Source organism: Borostomias antarcticus, assembly GCF_949987555.1.
Source record: "Borostomias antarcticus genome assembly, chromosome: 13".
NCBI lineage: Eukaryota > Metazoa > Chordata > Actinopteri > Stomiiformes > Stomiidae > Borostomias > Borostomias antarcticus.
In genome coordinates, this window is record NC_140246.1 from 23160554 (window position 1) to 23178053 (window position 17500).

Here is a 17500-nt window from a genome sequence, read left to right on the forward strand (position 1 = left end):
AGGGCACCACACTGGGACTCACCGTCTCCGGGGGCGTCGACAAGGACGGAAAACCCCGCGTGTCCAACCTCAGGCAGGGCGGGATCGCTGCTAGGTAAGAGAGCACACACACACACACACACACACAGATATACACCCTTAGGGACGCTCTGATCTGAATTTTTTGGGCCGATACCGATCACTGATTATTTTCCTCAGGATCGGCCGATACCGATTTATAAAAAAATATATAAAAAAAGAGTTCTCTTAGACTGTTTTTACCCATATTATTGTATCGATATGATGACACTGTCTTTGCTTGCATAGATTGTGATTAAGGTTGCCCAATATTATCACTCATTAACTGATGAATAGGCCCTCCAAATATTGTTCTGTATATTAGATTCAGTAATAATCTGAATTCATACTTCAGGATACAGTATATTTGGGGTGTGCCCGAATACAGATATGTTATTCGGAAAGGCACAGATATGTTTTCAATCTGAAGTTACTCATTATTATTTGGAAGCGGGAAAAAAAACATGCGCCATCCACATTAGCCTGTTGTTGATGTTGATGAGTGAATCACAGGAGACAGGAGCAGCCTACAGCCAGGCGCTAAGAGAGGACACATTTTCACTCACCTGTTCTCAGATAAAGTTGGAAGGTTAAGCAGTAAGTTACTTAATTCAGCTAATGTTAGCTGGTCATTCCGTTTTGGTAGGTATGCATTTGAAAGCGCTTTCCACCAGCAGACTTGTCCATTGCAGTAACGTTATGGGGAAAAAACATGGTTTACGCCATAATGTAACATTATTATTACCTAGACAATAACTTCAAAAAATAGGCCACACTCAGTCTGAGACTAACTGTGTCTTGTGGATGTTTACTACATCTGTGGTACTGCTGCCTGCATTGTCGTAGTACAGCTGCTAAGTTTTAAGACAGCATTGCACATTTACTTAGCACTTCATTCATGTCCAAACTCTGTTTTGTTCGCTTCATGTTGTCTTGACTCTGAGAGCGAACATTGCTAGTCATGTGACAGCTGGCATCTGAAATGGTAGCACAGCGCCCTCTACTGTTGTATTTGAGAGTTGTTTTCCATCACATCCCAGTTGAGTAATCCTGATATCAGACAGAATTGTGAGCTTGTTGCACTCCACTGAGAACTTCAATTAAAAATCAACAAACTTTTAGTGGGCGGACTCGAACGTGGAAATATATTTCTGAACTAATTATATTAAATCAATTTGATGCTTTGCATGCTAAAAAATTGCATTGCCAATGAATATTAAATATTATATTACCAATACGAATACATATAATTATAATGATTTAACAGATAGAGGTACAGATACAGATAATGATGTCTCAGTGCATCCCTACAGTGTATCATTCGGACCAATGCCAAGTGAGTAAAAAAAAAAAGTTGATTTGTTTTCCGTGACTTTTATTTTGAAATGTATTGAAAGAAAGCTACCGGACATAAGTTTTGTTTCACACTGCTTGAGGGGCAACTGCTAGTGTGCTCTGTCCTACTTTTAAACCGCAAAAATATCCAAACTACAGCTGATCAGAGATTTCGTTAACAAGTGATTAGCAGCAGCCGCTTTGGAGATAGTTGGGCTGTATGAAAAAACGCTGAATGATTCTGGGAGAAAACTCTCGCAATTGGAATGGATGTTGGACACTGGTTGTTAGGTTAAAGGCTAGGACACGACCGGCTAGGAGGTGAAGCCCGGAGGCGTGGTTATTGAGTAGGGGTCAGGCAGGACCAGGTCAGTGAGACAAGCAAGGGTCAGGCAGGACCAGGTCAGTGAGACAAGCAAGGGTCAGGCAGGACCAGGTCAGTGAGACAAGCAAGGGTCAGGCAGGACCAGGTCAGTGAGACAGGCGTGGGTCGGGCAGGATCAGGTCAGGCAGGACCAGGTCAGGCAGGACCAGGTCAGTCAGACAGGCGAGGGTCAGGTCAGTGAGACAGGCGTGGGTCGGGCAGGACCAGGTCAGTCAGACAGGCGTGGGTCAGGCAGGACCAGGTCAGTGAGACAGGCGTGGGTCGGGCAGGACCAGGTCAGTCAGACAGGCGTGGGTCAGGCAGGACCAGGTCAGTGAGACAGGCGTGGGTCGGGCAGGACCAGGTCAGTCAGACAGGCGTGGGTCAGGCAGGACCAGGTCAGTGAGACAGGCGTGGGTCGGGCAGGACCAGGTCAGTCAGACAGGCGTGGGTCGGGCAGGACCTGGTCAGTGAGACAAGCAAGGGTCAGGCAGGACCAGGTCAATCAGACAGGACCAGGTCAGTGAGACAGGCGTGGGTCGGGCAGGACCATGTCAGTGAGACAGGCGTGGGTCGGGCAGGACCAGGTCAGTGAGACAGGCGAGAGTCAGGCAGGACCAGGTCAATCAGACAGGACCAGGTCAGTGAGACAGGCGTGGGTCGGGCAGGACCATGTCAGTGAGACAGGCGTGGGTCGGGCAGGACCAGGTCAGTGAGACAGGCGAGAGTCAGGCAGGACCAGGTCAATCAGACAGGACCAGGTCAGTGAGACAGGCGTGGGTCGGGCAGGACCAGGTCAGTCTGACAGGCGAGGGTCAGGCCAGTGAGACAGGCGTGGGTCGGGCAGGACCAGGTCAGTGAGACAGGCGAGAGTCAGGCAGGACCAGGTCAGTGAGACAGGCGAGGGTCAGGCAGGACCAGGTCAGTGAGACAGGCGAGGGTCAGGCAGGACCAGGTCAGTCAGACAGGCGAGGGTCAGGCAGGACCAGGTCAGTGAGACAGGCGAGGGTCAGGCAGGACCAGGTCAGTGAGACAGGCGTGGGTCAGGCAGGACCAGGTCAGTGAGACAAGCAAGGGTCAGGCAGGACCAGGTCAGTCAGACAGGCGAGGGTCAGGCAGGACCAGGTCAGTCAGACAGGCGAGGGTCAGGCAGGACCAGGTCAGTGAGACAGGCGAGGGTCAGGCAGGACCAGGTCAGTGAGACAGGCGAGGTGTTCAGGGGGGTACGTGGTTCTCCAGTCAGGCAAGGTTCAGGCAGGGTCAGGGAGGTCAGACTACGACGAAGGAAAACAAAAAGGGTGAGTTAGGGTTTGGATAAAGGCAGGTTCAGGTTACAGCTAGAGACGTGATATCCACTAGGCTGGTCAGCGATCTGGCGCAGACTGGTGTGTGGAGCGGCTTCTTGAAGGAGTAGTAAAGGGAAAATGCATGTTTAGCCCTGTTTTAAGGTTACTTATGATCATGTACAATGGTTCAGATCAAAACATTCACAAAACTAGTACTTTTGAGAAAGTCTGATAATTGCTCTACCACCGTTTAGGTCATACAATGTGGGTGGGCACCGTGAAAAATCATTCAAAAACATGTTAAACTCTCAATTTCAAAGACAAGAAACTCACTGAGGTGTAAGTTGGCGTTCTGACATATAATTCGCCATAAAGTAAGATTCTAATTCATCTGGAAAGGCTTTTTTAAACAACAGTCGCTACAACGGTCGCTTCAATACAAGTCAATGGATTTCATAAAATGATCAATAAAACCCTACAGGATTCATACTTTGCGGCGAATTTGATGTCAGAACACCAACGGACACCAATTACCCCCTCAGTGAGCTTCTTGTCTTTGAAATCGAGAGTTTAACATGTTTTTGAAAGATTTTTCAGAGGCAGGGACAGGGTCAGAGGCAGGGACAGGGTCAGAGGCAGGGACAGGATCAGAGGCAGGGTCAGAGGCAGGGACAGAGGCAGGGACAGGGTCAGAGGCAGGGTCAGAGGCAGGGACAGGGTCAGAGGCAGGGTCAGAGGCAGGGACAGGGTCAGAGGCAGGGTCAGAGGCAGGGACAGGGACAGAGGCAGGGGCAGGGACAGGGTCAGAGGCAGGGACAGAGGCAGGGACAGAGGCAGGGTCAGAGGCAGGGACAGAGACAGGGACAGGGTCAGAGACAGGGTCAGAGGCAGGGACAGGGTCAGAGACAGGGACAGGGTCAGAGGCAGGGTCAGAGACAGAGGCAGGGACAGAGGCAGGGACAGAGGCAGGGACAGAGGCAGAGACAGGGTCAGAGGCAGGGTCAGAGACAGGGTCAGAGGCAGGGGCAGGGACAGAGGCAGGGACAGAGGCAGGGACAGGGTCAGAGACAGGGACAGGGTCAGAGGCAGGGTCAGAGACAGAGGCAGGGACAGAGGCAGGGACAGAGGCAGGGACAGAGGCAGGGACAGAGGCAGGGACAGGGTCAGAGGCAGGGTCAGAGACAGGGTCAGAGGCAGGGGCAGGGACAGAGGCAGGGTCAGAGGCAGGGACAGAGGCAGGGACAGGGTCAGAGACAGGGTCAGAGACAGAGGCAGGGTCAGAGACAGGGTCAGAGACAGGGTCAGAGGCAGGGTCAGAGACAGGGTCAGAGGCAGGGACAGAGGCAGGGACAGGGTCAGAGGCAGGGTCAGAGACATGGTCAGAGGCAGGGACAGGGTCAGAGGCAGGGTCAGAGACAGGGACAGAGGCAGGGACAGAGTCAGAGACAGGGTCAGAGGCAGGGACAGAGGCAGGGACAGGGTCAGAGACAGGGTCAGAGGCAGGGACAGGGTCAGAGGCAGGGACAGAGGCAGGGACAGGGTCAGAGACAGGGTCAGAGGCAGGGTCAGAGGCAGGGACAGGGTCAGAGACAGGGTCAGAGGCAGGGTCAGAGGCAGGGACAGGGTCAGAGACAGGGTCAGAGGCAGGGTTAGAGACAGGGTCAGAGGCAGAGGCAGGGACAGAGACAGGGACAGAGACAGGGACAGAGGCAGGGACAGAGACAGGGACAGAGACAGGGACAGAGGCAGGGACAGAGACAGGGTCAGAGACAGGGTCAGAGGCAGAGGCAGGGACAGGGTCAGAGACAGGGACAGAGGCAGAGACAGGGACAGAGGAAGGGACAGAGGCAGGGACAGGGTCAGAGGCAGGGACAGGGACAGAGACGGGGTCAGAGGCAGGGACAGGGTCAGAGACAGGGTCAGAGGCAGGGACAGGGTCAGAGGCAGGGACAGGGTCAGAGGCAGGAACAGGGTCAGAGGCAGGGACAGGGTCAGAGGCAGGGACAGGGTCAGAGGCAGGAACAGGGTCAGAGGCAGGGACAGAGGCAGAGGCAGGGACAGGGTCAGAGGCAGGGACAGGGTCAGAGGCAGGGACAGAGGCAGAGGCAGGGACAGGGTCAGAGGCAGGGACAGGGTCAGAGGCAGGGGCAGAGGCAGAGTCAGAGACAGGGTCAGAGGCAGGGACAGAGGCAGGGACAGAGGCAGGAACAGGTTCAGAGTCAGAGACAGGGTCAGAGGCAGGGACAGAGGCAGGGACAGAGGCAGGAACAGGTTCAGAGTCAGAGACAGGGTCAGAGGCAGGGTCAGAGGCAGGGACAGGGTCAGAGGCAGGGGCAGGGTCAGAGGCAGGGTCAGGGTCAGGGGCAGGGTCAGAGACAGGGTCAGAGACAGGGTCAGAGGCAGGAACAGGGTCAGAGGCAGGGGCAGGGTCAGGGGCAGGGTCAGAGGCAGGGGCAGAGGCAGGAACAGGGTCAGAGGCAGGGACAGAGTCAGAGGCAGGGACAGAGGCAGGGACAGGGTCAGAGGCAGGGTCAGAGGCAGGGACAGGGTCAGAGGCAGGGGCAGGGTCAGAGACAGGGTCAGAGACAGGGTCAGAGACAGGGTCAGAGGCAGGAACAGGGTCAGAGGCAGGGGCAGGGTCAGGGGCAGGGGCAGGGTCAGAGGCAGGGGCAGGGTCAGGGTCAGGGGCAGGGTCAGAGGCAGGGTCAGAGGCAGGGACAGGGACAGAGGCAGGGACAGAGGCAGGGTCAGAGGCAGGGACAGGGTCAGAGGCAGGGTCAGAGGCAGGGACAGGGTCAGAGGCAGAGTCGGGGGAAATGGACCGGCGAGGCGGGTGCAGCGGAGCCGTGACACTGTTGACATGACGTTATTCAACTGGAGGTCAAGCTACGTTACATCAAACAGGTTGTGTATAGCCTGTAGCATCATGTCAAGCTAACCAGCTAGAATAGACTTGATAGATCGGCTTTTGGATCGGCCAATTTGGCGCCTGCCGATCATTTGTAGTGCAAACCGGCCAATTTAAATCGCTGGCCGATCGATCGGTGCATCTCTGGTCGCCGCGCATTTTCTGTTAGAGCCCCTCAGATGTGGAACTCCCTACCTGAGGAACCTAGGTCTGCAAACTCAGTGCCTTCCTTTAAATCACTTCTCAAAACCCACTTTTACAGGAAGGCCTTCTCATAGTATATCCGTGGTTTGTCCCTCTCCCTTTTTGACTACTCCTATTCACATGGATTTATTATTTTTTCAACACTTGTTTATCAGGTCTTATAAGTTCTTTGTTTTTCATGTTTTCATGTCCATGTTTTTAATTCATTGTGTTGTTTTTATCCTGTGTATCTTGCTCTGTAAAGCACTTGGTAACTGTTTTTGAAAGGTGCATAACAATAAATTCATATAATATTAATTTTCATTAATATTATGCTCACACACAGGGCTGTAGCCATCATGTCAGAAGTGAGGGGGACAGATGGTTCATGAGGAAGACTTTGGATTATTTATCAACAGATCCTTTCCCATTCTACTTTCATAAACATAAATCAATATTTTATTTCAAATAAATAGATCAGTTATAATTGTTTGAATCACAGGGCTTAGGTAAGCCTAATTTCGCTGTCTTTCCAATAAAATGATGACCACAAACTCATCTCATTCATTAGAAATAAAACAGCTTGGCCTCCATCTCATCAGTCTCACTCATTGTCTTTCTTTATTTATTTTTGGCCCAAGAAAACGATACCTCTTTAGATTTTCAGTTTCATATGATACACACCTTGCCATGACCCTCAGACCTGCCTGCTCCCTGCTTTCTTTTGCTGTAGCCTACAGACAAAAATACTGTATGTGCAAAGAAATAGTGAAATTCTGAGTTCAGCTAAATTGGCCTCTACTGTAGCTATTTAATTTGACATTTAGCTATAATTAGGTCGTCCTCGGACGAGCGTGACAGCGAAGTCTCCAATCCTCTCGGTCTTCCATACATCCAGCCAGTTCCGCAGAACTCTCCACTCCTGCGTCCCTCCTCAGTACCTCCACGTATGTTGGTGTGAGACGTCCTCTTAACACGTCCTCTTAACACGGTACCCGTGTGTTGGCTCCCAGAGCACCAGCTTGCTGGCTGGGAGTTCATGATGTCTGTGGCAGTGGCCAGCAGGTTTCATCCCCCTGGATGCCACTTTCTCTCTCAGCTTTGGTAGCCCCCCCATACAGATGCTTGTTGGTGACATGCTGGTTCTGGTTGACATTTAGCACCACACGCAGCATTCTGGTGTAACACCCATCCAGAGACTACTGCAGGGTGGGCTTCAGGGTCCAGGTTTCACAGTCGTATAGGAGGACAGACTCCACGGTCGCATGGAAGAAGCTCAGTTTGATGTGTCGAGGGAGACTGGAGTTCCACACACTATTCATGCCATTGAGGGCCCTCCATGCCAGGGCTCTTCTCACCTTACGGTCCTGTTCTGATGAGTTGACCCAGGAACCCAGGTATTTGAAGTCGCTAACTTCTGCCAGAGCATTGCCCTGGCAGATGTTACGACTAACATTATCCAAAACAGTATAACTCAACTTACTCGGATTGATTTGAAGAAGAATGAGTGCAAGGTTTTTAGCCTCCTGCTAGCTGGCTCCGACAAAACGTTGCAAAACATTGAAAACGTTTTCTCCATGTTGGCCAATCAGCAGTGTTCCAACACACCAGCGTTTTCTCCATGTTGGCCAATCAGCAGTGTTCCAACACACCAGCGTTTTCTCCATGTTGGCCAATCAGCAGTGTTCCAACACACCAGCGTTTTCTCCATGTTGGCCAATCAGCAGTGTTCCAACACACCATCGTTTTCTCCATGTTGGCCAATCAGCAGTGTTCCAACACACCAGCGTTTTCTCCATGTTGGCCAATCAGCAGTGTTCCAACACACCAGCGTTTTCTCCATGTTGGCCAATCAGCAGTGTTCCAACACACCAGCGTTTTCTCCATGTTGGCCAATCAGCAGTGTTCCAACACACCAGCGTTTTCTCCATGTTGGCCAATCAGCAGTGTTCCAACACACCAGCGTTTTGTCCATGTTGACCAATCAGCAGTGTTCCAACACACCAGCGTTTGCTACGTCGGGGCTGAACTCACCCCAGGCTATTAGCAGCAGCTAGCTAGTGAAACTGTGTGATGGACACAGTTAGCTTTAAAGAACTAACTACTAAACAGTCGTACCACATAAAAGTCACTGAGTTGTCAGTAGAAATGCCATATAATTTTCTTTGCGCCTCAAGCACACACATCCATCGCCGGGCTAACGACTGAGATCACAACAAAAGACACAGAGCATCAGCCTGATGTGCACCCTGCCCTCTTAGATCACGCTCAGGGTGGATTGGATGGAGTTGCTGCTGGTGTGAGTTGTCTCAAAGAACTCCGGAGTTGACACGCCATTTTATTTGACTGTTCCTTCTGTAGTAGGAAGTCTGACCTCCGCGTTCTAACTAATGCCGGGCTCACACTACAGGATATTTAAAATCCTAACCAATTTCGAAATCGGGTTACATCACGCACATTAGGAGAATCTCAACAGATATTCTTCTTGCGCATCTCAAACAAGCACACACAGCAAGATTTGAAAATAACGGCTCATCACACACTACAGGATCTTATCGTGCCCGAAGGGAGCAACAAACCACTGGTCTCGTCGTCTCACTTGTAAAGTCGGGACGTAATTATCTTAAATATCAAACATGTTTGATATTATCGGGGCCGCCCCGATGGGTCTGCGAGCCGATCGGGAGGTATAAGATTGGATCTGTAAACCCCTCACATTACGAGATAATATCGGCCGATCATCGGCCCAGACCAACGTTCCGGACCAGATTTCTCCTCCGATTGTCGGGAGGGGTGAATCGGGGATAAATCGGCCCAAAAATCCTGTAGTCTGAGCCCGGCTTAACTCAGCAGAGGGACAGAGGAGACGGGTACCCCTGTACCCCACGCCTGCTACCCCCACGCTACACATACAGCACACACACACACACACATGCGCATTTCATACACAGAGGCAACACATGGACATAGGTCCTATCCCTACATATTCCAGAGGATAGGACACACACACACACACACACACACCAGGCTGAAGGAGGATGTGTCTATCTAATAACTCTCTCTCACTCACTCTCTTCTCTCAATCTCTCCCTCTCTTACTCTCTCTCCCCCTCTCTCTCAATCTCTCCTTCTCTCTCTTTTCTCTCTCTTTCTCTCTGTATTCCTCAAGTTCAAATTCTAATGGCTTTATTAGCGTTGCACAAAATTGGCATGATTTGTGTTGCCAAAGCACTTCATGGATAATTATCCTTTTTCCAGTGTGTGTTGCTACCCCCCTTACTATTCAAGTCAAGCTTTATTTATACTAGAAATTATACTAAGTAGTTATACACATTTGCAGTGTAATCAACATGAAGAACTATTGTAAAACTGTTTTAACTGCTCTTATATTAACACACACATGAACATTCACACACACACACACACACACACACACACACACACACACACACCCTACTTTCACACACAGCGCTAGTTTACTTTGTTTTTATTTATCTTCATTGTCTTTGCTGTTCTCATGTATTGTATGTATTGTCCTGTGTTGACCGTGTGTATTTCTGTATGTTTATGTATTTATTATTGTGTATTTCTGTATGTTTGTATGTATTTATTATTGTGTATGTTTGTATGTATTTATTATTGTGTATCTCTATGTTTGTAACGTAAGCTATTTTGCTGCAATTGGTTCAACTTCTGTTTCTGGACAAAGGTAAGGGATGAACCCAGATAACCAGGGGTGGAGAGCAGGTCGGGAGCAGTGCGCTGACCTCCCGGCAATCTCCATGCACCCACCATTAAAGACCGTGTGCCTCTAGTCCACTCAAGGACTGAGTTGTGGATTCCGTGGTGTGAATAGTGGCGTGGTGGTGAGGCTCCACCCCCTTGGGTTATAGCCAGTTGGGGACCATGTATCCCTCTCCAGGCTTCCCACCGGAGAAGACCGTGTGTCTCTAGCCTACCTGGGCTATGTTATGTGGTCCATGGCGTGGATAGTGGCGTGGTGGCAAGACTCCACCCTCTCAGACCTGAGTTGGTCAGCGATACTGCATTGACCTCCAGACAATCTCTATGCACCCCCCAGTGAAGACTGTGTGTCTAGCTCACTCAGGGGCTTAGTTGTGGGGTCTTTGGCGTGGATATTGGCGTGGTGAAGAGACTCCGCCCCCTCAAGCCCACAGTGGAGGTTTCCCCTGTCCCCTCGAGGACAGTGTACTGCTTACCGGGCCACCCACATGCACCCAACCGTGAAAACTGTGTCTTTAGCCAACTCAGGGTCTGAGATGTGGGGACCGTGGTGTGGATAGTGACGTGGTGGCGAGACTCCACCCCCTCAGGTCAGAGGTTGTGGGGGGCAGGTCAGTGATTGCCAGGCCATCCCCATGCACCCCTCAATGGAGACCCTGTGTCTATAGCCCACTCCGGGGCCGAGCAGTAGCTGTGGAGGTGTTGTATGGAAGTTGAGGTTAGAAGCAGTAGCAGTGAGAAGCAGTAGGTGTTTGTTATAAGTACTGCTAGAACTACTCTCAACAAGAACACAGTCTATCTAAGCTTGTTGCTGCCCTCTCGTGGCCGAACATGGTAAATGCAGTCTTCTGCCTCTTGTGGTAGCAACATAGAACTGCAGGTCAACAACGGGACAGAGGAAGCCAGGGAGGGAGGGAGGGAGGGAGGGAGGGAGAGGGAGGAAGGGAGTGACAACCGGACATTTGCTATCATTGGTGCGCTGGCTTACAGCCACGCACAAAAACAGATTACGTATATTTATTTATTTATTTATTTATTTTAATGATATAATTCATCACCAAATGTTGTTCCATGTCTCTGTTGGCACAAAAAGGTGTTAAGCAACATTTGGTGAATGTGTATTATAAGAGCAGTTAAAACAGACCGGACAAATTTGGCCACAAAGGGTAACAAGGTAGCCACTTCCCTATCCATTTCCTATGCGGCCATTTTAGACCCAGACCACAGTGTGACAAAGTTGACTAAAACACTCAAAATTCAATGCCAGTAGTGATCAGCAATTTTATTATGTTCAAATGTGGGGGATGCCATAAGGTCCTGAGGCAACCAGATGAAAAACACAATATTTGGAAATGGATTGGAAAAGCTGTAAATTGGAAAAGTTGTAAACAGAACTTATGAAACATCAATGAAATATGTATGTATCTATGTTTTGGTCTCTGATGAGTGTGTCTCATTGACATGATATAATATATATAGTGCTTGCATCTCCCCCCCACCAGGAGTGACCAGCTGAACGTAGGAGACTACATCAAGTCGGTCAACGGAATCAACCTGACCAAGTTCCGTCACGATGAGATCATCAGCCTGCTGAAGAACGTGGGAGAACGTGTGGTTCTGGAGGTGGAGTACGAGTTGCCTCCCGTCTGTGAGTCACACATACCCTGATACTACCTCTTTCCTGTACTAATACTACCCTGATACTACCTCTTTCCTGTACTAATACTACCCTGATAATACCTCTTTCCTGTACTAATACTACCCTGATACTACCTCTTTCCTGTACTAATACTACCCTGATACTACCTCTTTACTATGCTAATACTACCATGATACTACTTATTTCCTGTACTAATACTACCCTGATACTACCTCTTTCCTGTACTAATACTACCCTGATACTACCACTTTACTACCCTGATACTACCTCTGTACTATACTAATACTACCCGGATACTACCTCTTTCCTGTACTAATACTACCCTGATACTACCTCTTTACTATGCTAATACTACCCTGATACTACCACTTTACTATACTAATACTACCCTGGTACTACCTCTTTACTATACTAATACTACCCTGATACTACCACTTTACTATACTAATACTACCCTGGTACTACCTCTTTACTATACTAATACTACACTGATACTACCTCTTTACTATGCTAATACTACCCTGATACTACCACTTTACTATGATAATACTACCCTGATACTACCTGTTTACTATACTAATACTACCCTGATACTACCTCTTTACTATACTAATACTACCCTGATACTACCATTTTACTATGATAATACTACCCTGATACTACCTGTTTACTATACTAATACTACCCTGATACTACCTCTTTACTATACTAATACTACCCTGATACTACCTCTTTACTATTCTAATACTACCCTGATACTACCTGTTTACTATACTAATACTACCCTGATACTACCTCTTTACTATGCTAATACTACCCTGATACTACCTCTTTACTATGCTAATACTACCCTGATACTACCTCTTTACTATGCTAATACTACCCTGATACTACCTCTTTACTATGATAATACTACCCTTATATTACCTCTTTATTGTGCTAATACTACCCTGATACTACCTCTTTACTATGCTAATACTACCCTGATACTACCTCTTTACTATGCTAATACTACCCTGATACTACCTGTTTACTATACTAATACTACCCTGATACTACCTCTTTACTATACTAATACTACCTTGATACTACCACTTTACTACCCTGATACTACCTCTGTACTATACTAATACTACCCGGATACTACCTCTTTCCTGTACTAATACTACCCTGATACTACCTCTTTACTATGCTAATACTACCCTGATACTACCACTTTACTATACTAATACTACACTGATACTACCTCTTTACTATGCTAATACTACCCTGATACTACCACTTTACTATGCTAATACTACCCTGATACTACCTGTTTACTATACTAATACTATCCTGATACTACCTCTTTACTATACTAATACTATCAATCAATCAATCAAAGCTTTATTTATATAGCGCATTTCATACCCAGAGGCAACACAATGCGCTTTACAGAGAACAAGGGAGGTGGGCAGACGTCCCACCCCTACATATTCCAGAGGGAAGCAAAAAAACAGTATCACCCGGGGGCCAGATAAGTGAGCTGTAAAAATTCTTCCCTGACCCCTCTCAACGAGGCGATCGAGCAAGCTCCTGGAGTATGTTTGTCTACCGGCTAAGAACATTTATAGAGCAATAAATAACATTAAATTACATTTTCAGAGTAAGAGAGGCTAATAACATCATAGGAGAGACATGGCAAACATTGGTGTATGTCTGTGTGTGCATAAATGTGCCTGGGCCCAGATAGAGGCAGGGGTCAGGGGTAGGGTCGGGGTAGGAAAAGGATACGGACCCGGGTTAGGGTGAGGGGAAGGGGATCTGAGCCCAGGACTGGTGTATGTCAGTGTGTGCATAAATGTGCCTGGGCCCAGATAGAGGCAGGGGTCAGGGGTAGGGTCGGGGTAGGAAGAGGATACGGACCCGGGTTAGAGTGAGGGGAAGGGGGTACTGGACCCAGGCCTAAGGCCGGAAGTGGACTGTTGTATGTCTGTGTGTGCGTGTGTGTGTGTTAACTAATTTGCTACGACATCTGCAGCAGACACAGGGGTATCTATCAGACTTAGGGTGGTCTACTGGTGACAGTGGGGCATCCACTGGACCTGGTTAGAAGATAGGAGGGAGAGAGAGAGGCACTAGGGAGAGGGGAGGCAGAACAGGGTTAGTAGCACACTGAGCCATATATAGAGCAATACATTACGTCAAACTACATTTTCAGAGCAAGAAAGGCTAAGAGCATCATGGGAGAGGTGTGGCAAACACTAATGTGTGTCTGTGTGTGTGTGCGTGCCTGGGCCCCGATAGAGGCAGGGGTTGGGGTAGGGTGGGGGGTAGGAAAAGGATACGGACCCGGGTTAGGGTGAGGGGAAGGGGATCTGAGCCCAGGACTGGTGTATGTCTGTGTGTGTGTGTGTGAGTGTGCCTGGGTCCTAATACTACCCTGATACTACCTCTTTACTATGCTAATACTGCCCTGATACTACCTCTTTACTATGCTAATACTACCCTGATACTACCTCTTTACTATGCTAATACTACCCTGATACTACCTCTTTACTATGCTAATACTACCCTGATACTACCTCTTTACTATGCTAATACTACCCTGATACTACCTCTTTACTATGCTAATACTACCCTGATACTACCTCTTTACTATGCTAATACTACCCTGATACTACCTCTTTACTATGCTATTACTACCCTGATACTACCTCTTTACTATGCTAATACTACCCTTATTTTACCTCTTTACTATACTAATACTACCCTGATACTACCTCTTTACTATGCTAATACTACCCATAACTAAGCTGGTAATTTGATACACTGTTACTACTGCTTGACTAAATTTCCACTACCACTTTAAAAATAAAAATAAAGCAGTTGTTGTATTTGAGCATGTTTTCACGGTTGTCCCTCTACACTGCCCTGCTGGTCCAGCTGTCCAGGGCTCAGGACTGATGTTCAAGAGTGTGGAGGTCACTCTGCACAAAGAAGGCAACACCTTCGGTTTTGTCATCAGAGGTACGTGTGTTTGCTAGCTCCTCGGTACCCCCCCCCCCCCCCCACACACACACACACACTAGGGCATTAACTACTTCAGATTTCTTCAGGTCGACTTATCCATCAATAAAGTCGAAGTCGAGTCGACAAGTCATGTGATGACGTCATTACACTAATACACAGCGGAGGAATAGCCTAGCCTACATAGATACAGCAACAACAACAACAAAACACCATAACATAATGGCCTGGGGGGTATTCCACAAAGCTGGCTAACTGAGTAAGATAATAACCTGGGGGGTATTCCACAAAGCTGGCTAACTGAGTAAGATAATAACCTGGGGGGTTTTCCACAAAGCTGGCTAACTGAATAAGCCTGACTTTTGCAATGAGTAAAACCTGGAAACTCTTCAAATCTGGAACTGAACTGAAGAAAAAAATAGCTTTCCGGGTTTTACTTTGTGCAGAAGTCAAGTTTACTTAGTTAGCCAGCTTTGTGGAACACCCCCCTGAAGTAGTCTAAGTCAGTAATGTGTGCATTGGTCACGGCATTCGCGTAGCTCATGTTAGCTCACGTAAGGAGGAGTAATTATGGCCCGTGTGGATTTACTAACTGAGAAGACAAACCTGACGAACGTCGCTATCGCTTTCACATGTGCAAATTGAATTTGGGAACTGAGCAGACAATCGTCGCTACTTGTCCACATGTAGTATTGCGAACGTAGCTAACTAAGAAAACACTCGTGAGTAACGTCGCCACTGTCATCATCAGAAGGTCATTTAAGCTGCTACTGTAGTTGTCTTGTTAGCTCTGATATGGCTAGCCAGCATAGTCTCTGCGTCAGTTGAATCCCCTCGCTCCACATACTACATAATAGAGAGATCAGCAGCATGCAGCAACTTAGTGTATCAGCGCAAGAACTCTCATGAGTCTGGTGCTGAGGTTGAGACCATCTCAGGTACAGAAACAGAGAGAGAGAGAGAGAGAGAGAGAGAGAGAGAGAGAGAAAAACACGACTTGTCGACTCCTCCCCGGGGGAGTCGACTTGTGCTACTGACATCGACAAGTCGACTTTTATGTTAATGCCCTACCACACACACAGCAGAATCAACACCCTCCGCCTCCCGTCCGAGCCATAACCATGGTTACTGTGTCTGCAGGCGGGGCCCACGAGGACAGAAACAAGTCGCGCCCCGTTGTCATAACAACCATCAGGCCAGGCGGGCCAGCTGACAGGTGAGCATCGCCGTCGGCAGCCAGAGAGAGAGACCCTAGAGAGACCTACACTAGAGACAGACCCTATCCAGAGAGAGACCTACACTACAGACAGACCCTATCCAGAGAGAGACCTACACTACAGACAGACCCTAGAGAGACCTACACTACAGACAGACCCTAGAGAGACCTACACTACAGACAGACCCTATGCAGAGAGAGACCTACACTACAGACAGACCCTATGCAGAGAGAGACCTACACTACAGACAGACCCTATGCAGAGAGAGACCTACACTACAGACAGACCCTATGCAGAGAGAGACCTACACTAGAGACAGACCCTATCCAGAGAGAGACCTACACTACAGACAGACCCTATGCAGAGAGAGACCTACACTACAGACAGACCCTAGAAAGTCCTACACTACAGACAGACCCTATGCAGAGAGAGACCCTAGAGAGACCTACAATACAGACAGGTCCCATCCAGGCTGATCACAGAGAGAGATCTACAACCATGGTGGTGCTGGTCATCCTGGATAAGACCTGTTTGGACTGAGTCACAGTACAAACAGGTCTTAAACGGGATGACCAGCACCACAGAGAGAGAGACCTACAGTCTGACTCCGTACAGACCCGTGACCCCCCTGTAACCTCTGACCCCCAGGGAGGGCACCATCAAGCCCGGAGACCGTCTCCTCAGCATCGACGGGATCCGGCTGCATGGGACCACCCACTCTGAGGCCATGAGCATCCTGAAGCAGTGTGGACAGGAAGCCACGCTGCTCATAGAATACGACGTCTCCATCATGGGTGTGTGTGTGTGTGTGTGTGTGTGTGTGTGTGTGTGTGTGTGTGTGTGTGTGTGTGGGCGGGGCGTGCATGTATGTACCTATGCAAGTGTACGTGATGTTTATTTGTTGATGTGTACATGTGTTATGAGGGTGAGCGTGTGTGTGCGTGCGCGTGTGTGTGTCTGAACTCTGTCTCTCCATCTCCTGTAGACTCCATAGCCACTGGTGTGTGTGTGTGTTTAGGTGTATGTGTGTGTTTAGATGTGTGTGTATGTGTGTGTGTTTACAGTAGGTGTGTGTGTGTGTGTGTGTGTGTGTGTGTGTGTGTTTAGGTGTGTGTGTGTTTACAGTAGGTGTGTGTGTGTGTGTGTGTGTGTGTGTGTGTGTGTGTGTGTGTGTGTCACCCCACTCTGTCCATCTCTTATAGACTCCATAGCCACTGGTGTGTGTGTGTGTTTAGGTGTGTGTGTGTTTAGATGTGTGTGTGTGTGTGTGTGTGTGTGTGTGTGTTAAGATGTGTGTGTGTGTGTGTGTCTGTGTGTGTGTGTGTCTCACCCCTCTCTGTCCATGTCCTGTAGACTCCATCTCCACGGCGGCGGGCCCCCTGCTGGTGGAGGTGGCCAAGTCTGTGGGCTCCAGTCTGGGCGTGGCCCTCTCTACCTCCATGTACTGCAACAAGCAGGTCATCATCATAGACAAGGTCAAACCAGCCAGCATCGCAGACAGGTAGGAACACACACACATGCACGGAGACACACACACATACACAGACTCACACACACACACGCACAGACACACACACACACAAACACACACGCACGGACACACACACATACACGCACACACGCACGGACACACACACATACAAACACACACGCACGGGGACACACACATACAAACACACACGCACGGGGACACACACATACAAACACACGCACGGGGACACACACATACACGCACAC

At 48.8% G+C, this 17500-nt stretch overlaps 1 protein-coding gene across 1 annotated transcript in view; it reads left to right on the top strand.

Moving 5' to 3' along the window:
• The window catches only part of grip1 (glutamate receptor interacting protein 1), a gene marked incomplete at its 5' end in the record, with an annotated part of 209372 nt that overhangs the window by 151203 nt on the left and 40669 nt on the right, over positions 1 to 17500 (top strand). The window contains 6 exon segments of the mRNA XM_084448182.1: positions 1 to 94; positions 11380 to 11525; positions 14463 to 14546; positions 15687 to 15762; positions 16412 to 16557; positions 17117 to 17264. The exon segment at positions 1 to 94 is cut by the window's left edge and continues 42 nt beyond it. Of these exon segments, the coding sequence (XP_084304308.1) occupies positions 1 to 94; positions 11380 to 11525; positions 14463 to 14546; positions 15687 to 15762; positions 16412 to 16557; positions 17117 to 17264 (694 nt within the window).